This window comes from Miscanthus floridulus, chromosome 19, assembly GCF_019320115.1.
Source record: "Miscanthus floridulus cultivar M001 chromosome 19, ASM1932011v1, whole genome shotgun sequence".
Classification (NCBI taxonomy): domain Eukaryota; kingdom Viridiplantae; phylum Streptophyta; class Magnoliopsida; order Poales; family Poaceae; genus Miscanthus; species Miscanthus floridulus.
In genome coordinates, this window is record NC_089598.1 from 83,897,636 (window position 1) to 83,915,914 (window position 18,279).

At 47.6% G+C, this 18,279-nt stretch overlaps 2 protein-coding genes across 2 annotated transcripts; both read right to left on the reverse strand.

Moving 5' to 3' along the window:
* Positions 1-3,383: 3,383 nt before the first annotated feature.
* LOC136525185 (ABC transporter G family member 26-like) lies at positions 3,384-5,821 on the reverse strand. The gene is made up of 5 exons (XM_066518177.1): positions 5,672-5,821; positions 5,278-5,561; positions 5,006-5,161; positions 4,723-4,906; positions 3,384-4,610 (listed from the first exon to the last, which is right to left on the reverse strand). Exons 1-5 carry the CDS (start codon positions 5,819-5,821, stop codon positions 3,384-3,386), a joined length of 2,001 nt encoding a protein of 666 aa, XP_066374274.1.
* A 427-nt stretch (positions 5,822-6,248) lies between these two features.
* On the reverse strand, positions 6,249-11,473 carry LOC136528025 (phosphatidylinositol/phosphatidylcholine transfer protein SFH9-like). The gene is made up of 11 exons (XM_066520911.1): positions 11,186-11,473; positions 10,978-11,006; positions 8,924-9,007; positions 8,775-8,828; positions 8,583-8,660; positions 8,280-8,333; positions 7,739-7,798; positions 7,554-7,649; positions 7,190-7,291; positions 7,035-7,115; positions 6,249-6,873 (listed from the first exon to the last, which is right to left on the reverse strand). Exons 1-11 carry the CDS (start codon positions 11,244-11,246, stop codon positions 6,580-6,582), a joined length of 993 nt encoding a protein of 330 aa, XP_066377008.1. The 5' UTR covers positions 11,247-11,473; the 3' UTR covers positions 6,249-6,579.
* Between the last annotated feature and the right edge of the window lie 6,806 nt (positions 11,474-18,279).

Sequence of the window (18,279 nt, forward strand, 5' to 3'; positions counted from 1 at the left end):
TCTGAGCCAGGGTATGTTGACAAGAAAACGGATGAGGTTATAGGGCTTGCTATTGAGTGTAAGGAAAAGAAACCTATTACAAACATTTAATTATGTTTTCATTATGTCACACGCAGTTCATGCGTGGTGGTAGATGAAGTAGCTTGGCATTTATCATTTTGTCCTGTTTTAAAAATCTATCAGTTCTGTAAGTAGGAATAGCCCAGTATTATTTTGGCTCTGTTGTCATTCTTTTCCTTACAAATAAAATATTAGTCTGAAAACAAGATCCAAAACCAAAAATGCATCACCTATCTTTATAGTGGCTAATGGCAGGTCTAGACTACATCTTTGAATAACATGTAGGAAAAGACACAGAACAATTGAATAACTGAAACCTCAATACTCAGTGGTCACTAGAACTGACAGTACAATTGAATAACATGGTTTTGGCAATCAGAGCAGCAAGGTGTAGACACTGTATGATATAGGTTTCCAAATTCATTTGTTGGTACAATCGTAAGCCAAAAGGATGTCACTAAGATAACCGAAACATGTAATTGGTATAAATTAATCCGCTATGAAGAGCATAAATAATTCAAGGGGAAAAGAGGAGCACAGGTGGTCCACTTACCTTGCGAAAGGGGCGTCTAGGCGGCCGGGGCCGCTGCAGCGGCCCGTGAGGGCGAGGCGGCGCGGGGGAGGTGGCCGAAGGCGATGCGGCGCCGCGCCGCGTCGGCCTAAAATCGGGGGCGCGGCGCTGTAGAGGCACTGCGCGGTGTCCTGCGGAGCGGTGGGGGTAAGCCTGGGCAAAATACCCGTACCCGAATTACCCAAACTCGGACCCGAATTACCCGAACCCGAGGTACCCGATACCAAATTCGGATAGCGATTTTGATTACCCGAAATTAGTTTGGGTAATTCGGGTAATATCCCCCGGTACCCAAACTACCCGAACTACCCAAAGATTTGTTTTTGTCTTTGTATTTATCATGTGTTGTTAGCTGAACCATTTAACTTATCACTTTATTAGAATATAATTCTCTCTATTTGAATGAGTGACTGTAATATATTATTCACTACAAATTGCTATTGAAATTCTATACAAATTGCTGCTGAAATTATGTATAGATCGCTACTGAAATTTAGTGTAGTTTGTTGTTTTCTGTAAATTTGGGTATATCGGGTAATACCCGAACCCGAACCCGAATTATCGGGTACCCGAATTTGCGGGTAGTGTTTTTTTGGGGGTAATATCGGGTAGCAATTTTCATTACCCGAATTTTGAATTACCCGAATTACCCGACCCGAAAAAATCGGGTAACCCGAACGCCCAGGCTTAGGTGGGGGCGCAGGCGCGGAGACGGGGCGGTGCCGCGGAAGGGCGTGGCGGAGGGTGCAGGTGCCAAGATGGGGCGGTGCCGCGGCGGAATTCGGAGCAGCAGCGGGCTTTCTCGACGGCGTCGACGCGGCGGCGGGGCGCGGTGGGGCGGGGAGGCGGCGGGGGTGGCGGCGTGCGGTGCGGCGTGTGTGTGAAGGGTGTGTTGTGTGAGCGAGGGTGAGGGCCGATGGTGCGGGCCGTTAGGGCATATGAAGGAGTATGCCTAGTGCCAAGATTGAGGGCACTCGGCAAAGTATAGATATGCCGAGTGCCAAGATCTGGGGCACTCGGCATTATTTTTTTTATTACGGTCTGATACTGTGTAGTGGGGCCGATCGACGAAGTTGTCGAGTGTCCCCTATATGACACTCGGCGGGACACTCGGCAACTGTTAGTTTCGTCGAGTGCCATGTATAAAACACTCAGGCAAAATAAATCGATATTTCATGCTCCACCGTCCTCATTCTTCATAGCTTGTTCTACTAAATTTGTTACGATATAATTTAAAAATACCTTGTCAAATTCACTCAACAATCCATATTTGATTTTTCTACGAATATTAATCCATTATTTAATGCAGTTATAGCTCAAATTCAATTTATATCAATTTGAAATTCTATAATTGCAGTTAATAAATTAAAATTATCAAACAGATCCGAAAATTACCAAAATTTGACGTGAACCAATCTATGTTGTCTATTGCCTATACAAAAACTTTTGAAGTCAAACCTCAATTCAACCATCACTTTGACTACAAATCTTACCGGATCCTTCTCAACGCTACGATTCTTTTTCAGAGATGCTTCTGTTTGTAAAGGTCATACGTGACAAATTATGCGAAACCTTCTCAATTTTTTTCCAGAGTCTCCACGTATGATATCATGGGATTTTGACAAATCTCGTGATTTTCATACTTTGTTTGTTTTTTTAGAATTTAAAAACCATTCGGCCACAAGTTCGTGGTCGTGTTTCCTGAACAAAATATTTGAAAATTCTTTTCATTTCCGGAGTAAGGTCCCAAAATGGACTCAATAACATGAATATGATTTCTCCACTCAATTTATTTCATTATTTGAATCACTTGCAGTTCAAATTTGACTTAAACCAAAAAATTCCTCTAAATGCAATAAATTAATTAAATATAGCAAACAGATCCAGAAATTTTCCAAATTTTAACATGTAGTACCACATATTGTACGTGGAGAGTAGAAAAGGTTTGGAGGGCATGACAGGAAAAAAATATTATTTTATCGAGTGTCAATAAAAAAACACTCGACAACAACGTTATTTTGCCGAGTGTCAAACAAAAACACTCGGCAAAAATATAAGGTTGTCGAGTATCAACCAAAAACACACGGCAAACCTTGGCTTTGCCGAGTGTCTCTAACCGACACTCGGCAAAGTTCTAACGGCAGGGCGACGCACCCAACGGCCGTCACATGGCTGCCGCACGCATAGCGTACGTGCCTATACTTTGCCGAGTGTCCGTGTTTGCCAAGTGTTTCTGTGTAGTTTGCCGAGTGTTTTTTATTAGGCACTCGGTAAAGTTGGGTTTTGCCGAGTACTATATGTTTGCCAAGTGTTGAATTAAAAATACTCGGTAAAATAGAGATTTGCCGAGTGCCCGATGAAATGCACTCGGCAAATCCTCGTGCACTCGGCAATATTACTGTTTTCGATAGTGATGCCAAATAGAGAAAGAGGTAGTCAGACTCCTAGCAGTGCGGTTCTGAGGTTTTGCATCCAGACTAGTTAGCAAATTCAGTTCTTGTATAAAAAAGAACAACGGAGAATGCGCGTTGTACCTTAACAAGACATGTCCCAAGAATCCTTATCCTTTATCTCGTATAGATCAAATAATTAAGAACTAACAATCCTTAGCATGCAAAGCATCGCTGATACACATCGCCGTGCAGCCATTTTCCGTCAATAACTAACAATCCTTAGCATTCACACCGGCACGCGAAATTGCACCCCAAATTAATTAAGAATGAAACCGGTCGGTGCAGAGGTAGGTGGGTGATCACAAGGGCGTGAGGGTGATCCGCTTGAGGAGGCAGAAGTAGGCAAGGAGTCGGTAGGCGAGCGCCATGGCGAGCAGGATCCAGACCTCGCGCATGCCGCCGTCGAGGTCCACGGTGCCGAACGACGGCGACGACTGCAGGCGCTGGCAGCCGCCCCGGCTGGCGCAGTTGTACGTGAGGTGGCCGTGGTACTGCGCTTTGAGCAGCAGGTTGAAGCCGTAGTGCATGAAAGAGACGTACTTGAGCCAGCGGATGAACTTTGGGATGTGCTGGACGTAGTAGCCGCCGGTGAGGAGGAAGAGCATGAGCACGAGCGATGCCATGACCCCGGCCCTCTTGACGCTGAGGATGGCGGCGCCCAGCAGCTCCCCGGTGCCCTGGCTGGTGAACACGATGAGCAGCGTGGCGAGGAGCGTGAGGAAGAAGCACGGCACGGTGCGGCGGAGGCCCGCCATGAAGTAGAGGATGACCATGAAGAGAACCGGGTACACGACGTGCGGCACGGCGTCGCACAGCGTGCTGCTGGCGTAGTAGGCGCTCAGCCGGTACATGTCCGCCTTGCGCTCCTTCACCAGGTACAGCTTCTCGAAGGGGAACACGTAGACGGAGCCGAACAGCGACGACGACGTCCAGAAGATGCAGATGTAGAAGATGAGCCCGACCTGGTCTCGCAGCTGGGCCTCGGTCCCGGTCTGGGACTTCCACCAGAGGAGGCCCAGCAGGAGCGCCACGCCGACGGCCTGGGCGAGCCGCATCTTGTCCAGGTAGTCGGAGGCGCGCTCTCGGAACGTGCGCCGGGACAGCACGGCGAACTGCTGGAACCAGCCGATGCTGCGGCGGCGGTCCTTACGCGCCCCAACCGCCAGCCGCAGCTGCTCCGTGGGCGGCGCCCTGCTTCTCCCACCAGCGCCGGCGCCGCGCCCCGCCCGGTGCTTGAGCTGCAGGTGCCTGATGACCTGGGACCTAAACTCCTGCGGGTCCGGCGAGCCGCGCAGCGCCTCGGGGACGCTGATGTCGTCGAGGTTGCCGGTGGCGAGGTCCAGCAGGAACTCGGCCGGGTTCATGGGGATCTCCGGAACGAAGCCCAGCGAGGAGAAGTGGTGCATGCAGTCCCGGGCCTTGCCGTGGTAGATGGCGTGCCCGTCGGAGATGAGCAGCAGCTTGTCGAACATGTAGAACATCCGGCTCGACGGCTGGTGGATCGTCGTGATGATCGTCCTGCGCGTCTGCAACATAACCATCCAGGATCGATCAAATTAATTAACAACATGATCGTCGTCGTCGTCGTCGGTGTCGTTGCTGCGCGCAAATGTATGTGGCGTACTATATAGCTGCTACCTTGGCGAGGCGCTGGAGGACGAGGATGAGCTTGCTCGCCGACGTGGAGTCGAGGCCGGAGGTGGGCTCGTCGAGGAGGAGCAGCGACGGGTCGACGAGGATCTCGTTCCCGATGCTGGTCCTCTTCCTCTCGCCTCCTGACACCCCCCTCACGAACGCTCCGCCGATCTTGGTGTGCCGGCACCTGACCATGGAATCAATTGAGAATCGCATCGCAACTCATTCGATCGCCATGCATACATGTGAATGAAAACTAAACTCCCCATGGAAATTCAAATTCCACCTCTCTAGATTCAGCTCGGTGATGATGGCGTCGACCCTGTCGCGTTTCTGCTGCTTGGACATGCAAGCAGGGAGCCTCAAGAAGGCGGCGAACACCAGGGTCTCCTCCACCGTCAGCTGTGGGAAGAGGACGTCGTCCTGAGTCACAAATCCAATCCTGCAGCCGGCGCACAGATTAATAACGCAAAGAAACGTCACTGAATCTATTTCGTTTCTTTACTAACCCGTTATTAAGTTGAGTGAAAATTCTTGCTTGTTACAGTTTTAATTTACCTCCTTTTGAGGCAGGGGCTGTAGGGAGTGTCGTTGTAGGTTATCTGGCCCTTGATTCCGCCATCGAGCCTGCCTCCCAGGATCTTGAGCAAGGTGGTCTTGCCGCTGCCAGATGGGCCCATCAGCGCCAGGATCTCACCAGGGTCCACACTCCCTGCGATGCCCTTGAGGATGTGCTTGCAGCTGCTGCCCTGATCTACCCTCATCTGGGATGCAAACGCCTCTCTCGCAGCTGTGAGGGGGTTCTTCAAAGTCATCTTCACCCTGTACTCCACATTCTCGAACTGCGTTTTGCCCGGGGTATTGGGGTTCAGTAAGTGATTGCACGTATTAGAGAGTTTCTTTTACAGCCTAAAACAGGAGTGAGATAGTAGTAGATAGAAAAGCATAATACCTTGAGGAATATTGGAAGAGGGCCATCTTTTGTTGGCCACAGATGATCCTCCTCCTCCTCGACTTCGACATCGGCGTCTCCATTGCCTTGCCAGGAAGGAGGAAGATGCTGGCGCTCCACTTCCGTCCTCTGCTCATCGCTGATCTCCATTGTTAACAATGCTGGAACGAGAAAGTTGTTTCAGAGAGGAAGCCAAAGCATATGACCTCCCTCTTCTTTTTATGAAGTAGTAGGAAATGAGAGGTGTGAGCTCAGGTAACTACTACCAACCAAGAGCATGCCTACTTTGTTGTAACGTTGTTGATATGCATGATTCGGTTCTTTCACCCTGTTTGGTGACCCACAATCTTTCCAAGGGGCTTTGGGTGGAGAGAACCTTCCTCTAATCCCTCCAATGGATAGGCATTGTCTGTTGCGTCTTAAAAACATTCTCTTTCCTAAAAAACTTGTCTCGGCCAAATACACCTCTCGATTATGTTAATTAGGACTAGTCAGAATCAGCACAAAAACTGAGCTCTCAGGACGGGCAAAACGCATCATTACCCTCTGACTGAGCACAACACATTTCTGAAGATAATAACTCAAAGTGCAGGTACTAGAATGATTTATTCATTTCATCTCAGTTCATCATACAAGTGAGATATGAGGACACATTGCAAATTTGCAAGTTTACAACAGGTGATAACGTCTATCTAGTACCATACAGTATCAGTTCTCCTGTTCCATCCTGCATCATGCATGGATCTGCAAAAGATTTTGCTATGTATATCACCTATGTCAATCACCCCCAGGAAATAGCAATGGGGGGTGGCCCACCCCGCAAAAAAAGATATAGGATCAGGTGGATCAGAAGTGGCAAGCAACGTCTTGGTTGAATTAGGCTGGCCTTATTAGACAAGTCACAAGTGCTATGCTTGGTCGATGCCATTGGCGGACCCGTTCTGCACACCAAGCTTGTGGAACTCAGCCTCAATGACCTCCACGATTTTTGCATCCTCAGGGTCCTGCTCAGGGATATTCACATGCAAGGAGCCCTGCTTAATGAGCTCCTGATTCAGTGCCTGCTCCTGGATGAAGTTGTAAAGCTCTTGGTGGAACGGGTGATCGAGAGAGAAGCAATTGTCGGCATCGCTTGATGAATGTTTGGATGAGGCCGAGCCCTCCTGTCTACAGAAATGGGGAAGGGAAGAGTAGTCCATGATCTGCATGTTCCAGAATTGCCCATGTCATTGCTTTGTGATCGTCAAAGCAGAAAGCCAGAAGATGCTTAGGAGTAAAATCAAGTTCAGTGCAGCACTGATTCTCTTATTTGACTTTGCAGACATACTATTTGGCCATGTAAACGGTAATCAGTCTTAATTACCTTTAGAAGCTCATCTCTCCCACAACCACGCAAAACATGAACCTTCTTTCTTGTTCTCTCTTGCAACAGAGGCTTCACGACCTAAAATCAAATGAAATGTTAAGAGAACCTTTACAGCAAAAATAAAAGAGTTGTAATAATCTCAAGAAACGTACCTTCCAACATGCAGAAAATATGTATGGAGCATTTACTATATAATAGGTCTCAGTCTTTTCAGGGTAATTCAAATCATCAACAGTAGATATTGCAGTCACAATCTGTAGTACATCAATAATTAGTTAGCAGTAGCATAAAAAAAATGAATAGCATTTGCACTGCGCATGTTTTACTTATTTTGATGGGTACTATTTATAATCTTCTAATTTGTCCGTGGCCTTGTTTATACAGCATATTGAGTTACTTAAAATAGGCATATAACCATTGTTGTCGCCCTATGGACGTTAGGAAAAATCAATTTACACTCTTATAGAGTTTGGGAGAACAGAAGAGGATAGAATACAATGATATTGCAGGCTGTACCTTCATTTGGTTTAGTGCTGACAATTTCAGACCAGTCATATCGAGAACCTTTATACAGGTGGTAATAGGTCTCCCATACTTCTTTGTCACCGTAGGCTAGATGAAACAAAAGTGAGCAAATATATGTGTTAAGAAAATTCATAGAAGTTATCTAATTATCCATGGAGCTTTAGTTGATCACTCACCAAAATAAAACAATCACGGTACTCATTGATCTGAATGTGAGATTGCACATAGTAGTTAACCTGGAAATACATGCATAAAGTATAAGGCATAAATTCATGGACAGACGAGTATGACTTGATCTCAAATACATATGGATTCAATCTGATAAGGGTCGAAATATATTCAAATTCATATATGACTCTAATTATATTGCAAGTTACTAGTGCAACAGTATTTACTAATATTTAATTTGATTGACATGGATGGATCTCAGATACATATGGATGCAATCTCATAAAAGGGTCAAACTCTAATTAGATTCATATATGACTCCAATTATATTGCAACTTACTAGTGCAACAATATTTACTTATATTTATTTAATTTGATTGGCATGGATGCATTCTAACAAATGTTAAGTATATCAAGGCCCATGGCCTATGAGGATGTCTATACACAAATATTACAATCATGTGTCCTAATTCGTCATATTCTCAAAATCCCCAAGGCTAGTAACAATGGAAGCTACTAAAACTCTTAAGAACAGTCTGAGACAGTTACCGAAGCTTTGTCATATGTACTCAGTCCAACACCAACTGCGAATACAGGGATGCCCTACAATAGAAGGAAAGTGGACTGTTAGACAAACTTTGCATAGTTTATCCAATAATAACTTAGTTACAGACTGGATGTGAAGACTTTTATGGCATAGACAGCATAGAACTCATTGGTAAAGCACAAAAGATGAAAAATGTCTAAGTGCAAAATTCAAACCCAGGACTGTTCAAAAACCAATGCTAAATTAAGATGAATACAGCAAGCATGCAAAAAAAAATTATTATAACTTGCATAAGACAGCTGTACCTCTTTGGAGTATCCTGATAACCCAACAAGCTGTGTATCACGAATTGATCTATACAAATCTACTGGGATAATAGGTTTCTGCAATAGTCCAGCACAAACAGATGATCGAAATAAGGAAGTGTAAATACGTGCAGAACATCCTAACACTATAGTCAATAGCCAAGCTTGTCCTAGGACTGAGAGACTACTTACCTCCAGTATACTATCGATTTCATTTTGTATCCTCCAATTCAAAGAATCTTCAAGCTAGCAAAAGAAATTTTCCTCAGGTAATGAAACATTTACTTTAAGGGTTCATCAATATGAAAATTGAAAAGGACAATTGCAGTGTTAACAATTACCATCATGTGAGCCTTATTCACATGCCACTCCCTAGCTTTAAGGAAACGCACTAATGTCTCTGTTGGGTAGCCCTGGTGCACATTCTGAAAAATAAAAAGAAAACATGAGAGCTCAAAGACAATCTCCCTAGGATAATAAGAAAAAATATTTACATCTACGAAAATTTGTATATTTCAAAATCAAAACAACTGCATATACTCATGGTTCTTTCTGAAGGCCAAGGGTACTGGTACTGGTACCACAGATTCCAAACTAGTTGTTTAAATGATATGTACTGCAAGAGCTTAACGCATTTTTTCAAGTTGGTCTAAAACAAGCTGGGCCGGAGGTTTTCAAAGATCCCCACCACCAGGACACCGGCATGGCATTATGGCATAGAAACAATTCACAAGTAGGGCCATAGGGGTAGACATGAAGAATCAGATACTAGTGCGACCTTTTTTTACTTGAATTTTGTCAAATATAGCTGACTCAAGTGCTTCCACTTTTTCATATTATCCATTGCAGAATCTCATCCCTTAAAAGTTCAGTTTTATTATCAATGAAGAAATTGATATTCTTTTCCAAGCTAAGAGTGCAAAGTATGCTGCACATAGTATGTTTATGGCATGTATCTATAAAGTCTACACACACTCAGTGAGTCGGAGTTCAAGAAGATAAGAGAAGGGATTTGCAAACTTTTAAGCAACTAAATGCAATATACAAATTATCCCTAAGATGAAGACTTCTCGAGCTGATTATAGTTTTTTGTGTAGTTTCAGAAACTGGATAGTATCAACCGGCTGGTGCATGCAATGCAACTCAATAAAATAGGCTGTCTGATCCTAACTAACCTTTTCAGCTAGGGATTGGGATGAATTGGCCTATCACTACCTCATCCCTAACAATCACAACTCGGTAAAAGAATACAGAATGGGACCGTCCTGCTAAAATCTGGGATGATCCTGTAACAGACCAATCAACCTAGAATGTGGTAATCCCTCAAATCAAGCATCATGCGCAAAACTTACCTACTGTTCCATTTTTAAGGAAAGTTATAGTTCCTTGCACTTATACTTTGCTTGCCTCATGTTATTGAGGCAATAATTCTGTTGCAAGTGGCACTTTCTTTTGATTCTCACTCCACCAGCCAAGAGGTTCTGCTAGGAATTATTTGGCATCTCCTACTCAGCACACAGTGCACACTTAAGCCTAGCCTTTAGAGAGAATTTCATTGACAGAAATGTTCTCTTGCAAACTAAAATTAACTGGTAAAATGACAGAATAAAAACAAAAGGAAGTCAATCCAGAAGTGCCGGATGCATAGGATGCCTACCGGCATGTGTCTGCACACTGGAATGACAAGTGCCAAGTGCCATTATATTAACAAAGTAAAGAGCAAAAGGTGAAATCATTTTATAATAATCTGCAACTACCAAAGACAGTTCCATTGACAAGCAACCAAACACGAGGAAAAGCACTGAGGTATATATTACTACCACCATATCAGGAGGCCCGAGGGGACCAAAAATGTCGCTGTCCACTAGTTGAAATAGTGGACCTGAGATCAGAATATTCCTCGACACATCCACTGTGGAAAGCTCTCAGCCCCCGTTGTCAAACTACTCAAAATTACCTCAGGGATCTCAAACGTGTGGCTTAGATAAAAGAACAAAATAACATTTTGCAGCCAATCAATAAGTACCGTCAACTTTCACAACTGTGAATTTATCCTTAGTTCCGTATTCATGCTGGTTGAACTGTATCAACTGACTACGCATTAGTGAAAACAAAAGCTCGGGCATGAACTGGAATGATTTGATCCAAATCAGTACAAGTAGTCTAGTACCAACAATCTAACAAACACTCCGTCTGACTTAGCCACTTGATCATCTAAGTCAGATTAATCATTCAAACTGTTTAACTGATCTAAGCAAAGGTTCCGTCTGATCCAAATCCAAATGCAGACTAAATAAAGCACAAAATGCCCATGCTTGACAGAAGAATCAAGATTTTTCAGATATCACGAAGGCTCAATATGAAGGTTAAAAAGAAAAGGCGCTTAGATCCATACCTCAAATGTCTTCTTCAGCAGCGTGTCCACTGCAAGAATCCAAGCCAGAGAAAACGCGTTATGAGTGACATTTTTAGCACCAGACGAACCCACACAAAACCCAGAACCGAAGACTCCGAAAGCTAAACCCAAAGTCCGAGCGGGGCCGCCGCTCCGAAATCGTAAAAAGATCCAAACTTTACCGGTGATCCGGAGCGAAAACTCTCACCTTGGTCCAGGAGGCCGGCGAGCTGCTCGACGGCGGCGGCGTCGCAGGCGGCGGCTGCCATTGCCGCCGCTGGGGGATCCGGAGCTCGGTCCGCGGGCGAGGACTGACGAGGCGGGAGCGGCCTGGTTTTGGTTTGACGATTTGGCGCGGATTTAGGAGCGCGGCCAAGAGGGAAAAAGATTCGCGCGGCGCGGTGGCGGGCGGGGAGAGACAAAAGAGGGAGGAAAGGGGAGAGCGGACTGCGGAGGTCGCCTCCCACTCGGAGTCGGTTGGTCCACAGGCGACCTCAACGGCATGGGACTAGCTATATACCGCTGCTGTGCTGAAGTGTGGAGTAGGGGCGGGGCTGCCCGTTGCTGTTGCAAAAAGCAATGAATTTCTTTTTCATATATAAAAAAGCAATTGATTAGTGCTTTCATGTGCTTCACGTTTCATGTACTAGTATTTCTTTCTTTTTTTGAAGATGTTGCATCTTCTTTAGCATCTTTTTACTAGCTTCTGTTGTAATTTGGGAAGTGTTGAGAGCCCTCTTTGGCGCACAATAATTTAACTTTTTTCTTGAAATATCTAGGAGATAGCATACTTCTTTCCTCTACGATTGTTCTCGAAGAAATGCACACTTAGAACCCTGTTTGGCACGGCTCCACTTCACCCGTGAAGCCCTTTGGTGGGGGGGGGGGCTTCAGTTCCATGAACAGCTCTACCAGTGGAGCTGGATCCGTTTTGATAAATTATTTGACAAAACAGTTACACGTATAGAGTTCCTTAAATATGCTTTCACGGAACGCCACGTAGGATGAGATGAAGCCGAGAGAAGCCACTATTTTTTGGCTTCTTCCCACCCCAAAGCTCTGTGAGAGCATGTTTTTAGGGGCTTCATCGGTGGAGTCGTTTCATTTTACCCCGTCTGACATAAAACAGCTCCTAAAGCCGCTGGAGAAGCCCTGCCAAACGGGTCTTAGTATTCTTTGGCTCTACCAAACATCCTCGTCCTCCCCTGCGTGGAGGTCGAGGTCTCCCTCTCCCTCAGCATCTTCTTCCTCCTGCCCGCGACCATCTTCTTCTAGGACGCTGGGGCCGGTGGAGATGGAGGGCCACTCGAGCTTGCTCACATCTGAGGCGCCATGGGCTTGTTCGTCGTCTGCCGTTGCCGCCGAACTTGCCTCCGCCGTTGCCGACTCAAGCTCATCGCGGTGGTGCTGCTCCTACTCGTGTTCCTTGTCGGCGCCTAGCAAGTGCTCGATAGAATGCCGAAGAGAGAAACAGGAGGGTAACTTCACCGTATTCCAAATGCAAGGTCATCCTATCCATCTTGTACACCAAATCAAACATAATCCCAATCTGACCTGGCTCACCTATCAAACAAGAGGTGTTGCACCATGGAGCCATGCTTTGGCTGGCCACGGATGTTCAACTTGTTGGTTACACTCATGACTCATGCAGCCCAACTAGTCAAAGCATGATTTGGATGTCAGGGGGTTACGTGTATGATGTGCCACCTTCTGAATTTTGAATTTAATTAAGACAACTGGGTTTCAGTCGTGCTGGGCCAAGCCCAAGCAAAACAGGAAAAAAGAAAGGTCATTTATTTGAGAAAAATAGACATGGCTATATTCCAGTCCATTTTAAGCATTGAGCAAAGATGCTCCTCATATGAAAAGATGCCAAGTGGCCGAGCACATCTGATGATTAAAAAAAGAATATGACTGTCTAGCTACGTATTTTCCATGTGCTCCACAGCGTGGACGCCGTCCCATAGGTCCACGCGCGAGCGTAAGTCGATCTGCTGCACATGCTAAGATCCTCCTCTGGAATATTAGGTGGACTAGGGTGCGAGCAACGCACGCGCACCTCAAAAACTTACTCAAAAAAAATAGTTTACAAGTCCTTTAATAATCAACTTAGGCCTCCTTTGGATCGGAGGGTAGAAAAAGGATAGGAAAAGGAAAATTATAGGAATGAAGTGCACCACTTCTCCAATCCTATGGAATTAGAAACATAGGAATATTGACTTGGAAGCCCTTTGGCAACAACTCAGGAAAACCAAAAGAATTGTACAGCGTGCTGCTCTCAATTTGAATTAAACTGGCCCGTTCTCAATTTAGCGGTGTGGGGGTATTAACCCCTATACCCTTACGGCTAAGCTTGGGCCGGCCTGGATCGATGGGTCCGGTCCATCAAAAGACGACGTACGGCCCAGCCAACTTGATCGGAGTCCCGCACAAGGAGTCAAGGGGGATTTGGCGATCAAGCAAGATCCTGGTCGGTTAGAATAGGAATCCTTATCCGGCCACATATGGCAATTGTAACTGACTAGTATTAGCTTCCAGATCTGTAACCCTGCCCCCCGGACTATATAAGGCGGGCAGGGGATCCCTCTAAAACACATCTCTCATTGACATACAGCAATACAAATCAGACGCAGAACGTAGGTATTACGCCTTCTTGGCGGCCGAACCTGGATAAAACCTCGTGTCTGTCTTGCGTCACCGTCTTGTTTGTGGCTTGCGCATCTGTCTGCCGACAATCTACTACCTTGGGCATACACTTAGGTAGACTGCCGACCATATTTTATCGACAGTGGCGCGCTAGGTAGAGGGTGTGCGTACTGCTCTCCAAGCAAACGAGATGGTCATCGTCTCCGCCTCCATGGCTACGCCGAACGGCCTCACGTTCACCGTCGGCCAGATCATCTGGACCACCGGCTCCGACGACTTCATCGCCATGACCACGGAGGAGGCGTGGATTCAGTCTGCGCCGACCACTGCTTCATCTGCATCGGCTACGGCTCCGACCACGACGGGTACGGCTCCGATCACGATGGATCTGGCTTCGACCACGGTACATCTGGTTCCGACCACGCCTGCATCATCTTCGGCCACGCCGACAACTCGTCGTCCGCTTCCCCGCTACAAAGGGAAGCAGATCGACAACACCGACCTGCTCGACTCCATCGATCGGGTCGGCACCAAACTCGCTGAAACCCTAGCTCTAGTAAGTACGATTCAAAGTCAACCTAACGAGCAGGTAACCGCTCCCCACAACAGATCTACCCGACCAGCTCGGACCAGTCGTCCTGCACGACTTGGTACAGATCTCGTGGTCATATCTACTCCTGAAGGGCGCTCCGCTCGGCCAGCCTCCGCGACGGGTCTCCGGCTCTCCGAGTATGTAGCCTCGACGGAAAACCACCAGGTCCATCCCTACGGCCTGCGAAACGCTGCCTCCAGCTACGCGTATAACCTACAACGCCGTTTGGATCTGTGTTTTATGCACCGACCTCGGCCGAAGCCGTGCAACTTCGTCAACATGATCCGGACTGAAGATTATCAAGAAGGATCCGTCCACACAGTCCAAGAGGGCGACTCTAGCTCCTCGTCTGGCATCGCATCTAATGCATCTGTCCACACCGAGCTTCAGCATCACGAAGACGACGGCGCCAAGTACGATCTGGATTTGCCAGACCACGCCCTGGGGTTTTCACAATTCCCGTCTTTCCCGCCAAGACGAGGGGATTTGATCCATGTTGTCAGCAATGACGAACCGCCAGCGGTTGGCGAAATAGAACAAGAAAGGACTGCGCGCGAAGCACGCAATATTGACCGGTTTAATCGCCGACAAATCGAAGCCGAAGCAGACCAGGAGGCGCGACGCATAAGGGTCCGGTCACACGACCTCAACAATGCTTTCGATAGGGTGGGGGACAAACAGGTCTTCAGGACTCCAAGTGCCAACGTAGCCGTCGCCATGGCGACAATGCAACGGCTACCCAACACCCCAGAAACCCAAGCGGTTCGCGATGAAATACAAGCCTATCTGACGGCTGCCATGGCCCAGACCGTAGAGATTGTAAATCAAGTCCGGGCTCCATCCGTCTCAGTTGAGTCAAGCCACAGCCGCCAGCTCCCAAGTCGCTCATAGCCACTCAACCCACGTGGCTCGCGCAACAACGACCCATCAGACAACCGTCAAGGCGGAAACGGTGGCCACGATGGTGGTCAGGATGACAACCGCTGTCGAGAGGACAACCGTCGCGATGTCCGGGACGATAATCGCTGAGACAACCGCGACAATCGCCGCGATAACCGCGGTCGCAGGGCTAATCTAGATGGCAATCGAGATCGCCACGATGGCAATAACGATCTCCGCCATTACCTCGGTGGACGCGATCTGCGCGCTCGCATCAACCAGAGAGCCGACGATCGAGCATCCTACGAAAGCTATCGCCGTATGGAGTATGACACTACCCATGGTCTGCCGGGTTTGAAGCGTTTACTCCACACCTTCGCCAAGTCATATGGCCCAAGAATTTCAAGCTCGAGAAACTTCAGAAGTACGACGGCAAGGAAAACCCCGAATTATGGGTCATGCTCTACGAAACCGCGTGCAGATCAGCCATGGCTGACGAGCAAGTCATGTCTAACTACTTTCCAGTCGCTGTTGGCCATGCAGGTCACCAATGGCTGGTCAGCTTGCCGGCGAACTACTTTGATTCTTGGCAGGAGCTTAAGCAAGCGTTCATCGACAATTTCATCGCTACTTGTGAACAACCGGGCAACAAGTACGATCTGCAATGGATCCGAGATCGGAAAGATGAGCCACTGCGCGAGTACGTCCGGCGTTTCTCAGAGATGCGCATCAAGGTCCCATCAATCTCCGACAACGAGGCAATCGAGGCTTTCATCACTGGCCTCCGCTTCCACAACGCCCTAAGAGACAAGCTCCTTTAGAAGAGACCTGAATTGGTCACAGCGCTCCTATCCACCGCTAAGAAATATGCGGACGCCGACGATGCTAAGAAGATAATTATTGAAGAAGCAGCAAGGGTTCCACGCTCTGACCACCCCCCACACCGCGACGACTACCGCGGCAACCGTGGTCGGAACGACAATTTTGACCGCCGCAACCAGCGCAATGACTCCCGCGACCACCGCGACCAACGTAATCAGCGGCGTAACCGCCATGACGATTACAGGAGCAAGCATGCTCGGGAAGACGATGGCGAGGTCAATACCGTTAAAAAGGGTGGCGGACGTCGTAATTACGAAGACGACTACGCCAAAGCATTGAAGGGGCCCTGCCAGCTCCATCCTAAGTCAAACCATACCATGGAGAATTGCCGCGTTCTCAAGTCTATCTATACGCGTCAACAGGCTCTGGATACATCCGACAAGCCTAACGATGCAGGGGAACAGCGCAATGAGGATAACGACGACAACGATGCAGACCCTCGTCAAAAGTACGTCAAGCCAACCGATTGCGTGCACACCATCATCGGAGGCAAAGTGTCCATCGAGACCAAGCGGGAACGCAAGCTGCTCGCCCGTGCTTGCTTGAACGTAGCCAACGCCGACAACCTCCTCGCCGATCCACGGCTCCCTCCATGGTCTCACCATGAAATCTCTTTCAGCAGAAAGGACCAATGGGCCGTAATACCTGAGCCAGGATGTTTTCCCCTGGTCCTCGATCCTTGTATCAATAAGGTCCAGTTCGACAGAGTACTGATCAACGGCGGCAGCTCCATCGATATACTGTTCAAGAACAGTCTGCCCGCCCTGAAGATAGCTCAGGCGGATCTTAAGCCATACGAGGCATAGTTCTGGGGTGTTCTCCCTGGATAGAGCTCTACACCTCTCGGGCAGATCACGCTACCTGTGCAGTTTGGGACCTCGGACCACTTCCGCACCGACTACGTCAACTTTGTGGTCGCTGACTTCGACGGCACCTACCATGCTATTCTTGGTCGACTGTCGCTCACCAAGTTCATGGCCATACCTCATTACAGGTATCTGGTGCTCAAGATGCCTACCGAGAAAGGAGTCCTAACCCTCCGAGGTAACGTGTACGCCGCTTACACCTGTGAAGACGACAGTTTCAAAATAGCAGAGGCCCACGACCTCTCTATTCGCATGGCCGAGACCATGCTCGACGCTAAGAAGACCTTAGCCGACCACCTGGAGATCCTAGAGCTCGAAGCTCCACGCAAGAACATCAAGTCAAAGGAGCACAAGGTGATCCAGCTGGTCGACGACGATTCCAGCAAAACGGCCCTTATCGGGGCCAACCTGGATCCCAAATAGGAAGACGCGCTCGTCGGGTTTTTGAGGAACAACGTGGATGTGTTCGCATGGAAACCTACCGACATGCCCGGTGTACCTCGGAACTTGATCGAGCACTCCTTGAATGTCAACAGCAAGGCCAAACCTATCAAGCAGAAGCTACGACGGTTCGCTCGCGACAAAAAGGAGGCAATTAGTGTAGAAGTTACATGGCTTTTGGCAGCCGGATTTATCAAAGAAGTGTATCATCCGGAGTGGTTAGTCAACCCGGTTCTTATACGCAAAAAAATAATGAATGGAGAATGTGCGTTGATTACACTGATCTCAACAAACACTGCCCTAAGGACCCCTTCGGCTTACCTCGCATAGACAAGGTCGTAGATTCAACCGCCGGTTGCGAGCTCCTTTCCTTTCTCGATTGCTACTCTGGTTATCACCAGATCGCTCTCAAAAAGGACGATCAGATCAAGATGTCTTTCATCACGCCTTTCGGCGCCTACTGCTACACGACTATGTCGTTTGGGCTCAAGAACGCCGGGGCTACATACCAACGCGCCATTCAGGCCTGCCTCACAGACGAGATAAAAGACGACCTTGTAGAGGCCTATATGGATGATGTAGTTATCAAAACCAAGGAAGCACATACCCTTGTTGACAACCTAAAACGCACCTTCGCAGCCCTCAATACATTCCAATGGAAGTTAAACCCAAAGAAGTGCATCTTTGGTGTTCCTTCTGGTATATTGCTAGGCAACGTTGTCAGTTACGACGGCATATGCCCTAATCCGGAGAAAGTCAAAGCTGTCTTAGACATGAAGCCCCCCAAAAAGGTGAAGGATGTCTAGAAGCTTACCGGATGCATGGCTACTTTCAGCCGTTTCATATCAAGATTAGGAGAAAAAGGACTACCATTTTTCAAACTACTCAAAGCATCTGAGAAGTTTGAGTGGTCGGAGGAAGCAGACGTTGCCTTCATGCAGCTAAAACAATACCTTACATCACCTCCGGTCCTCACTGCTCCCAGAGAAGACGAAA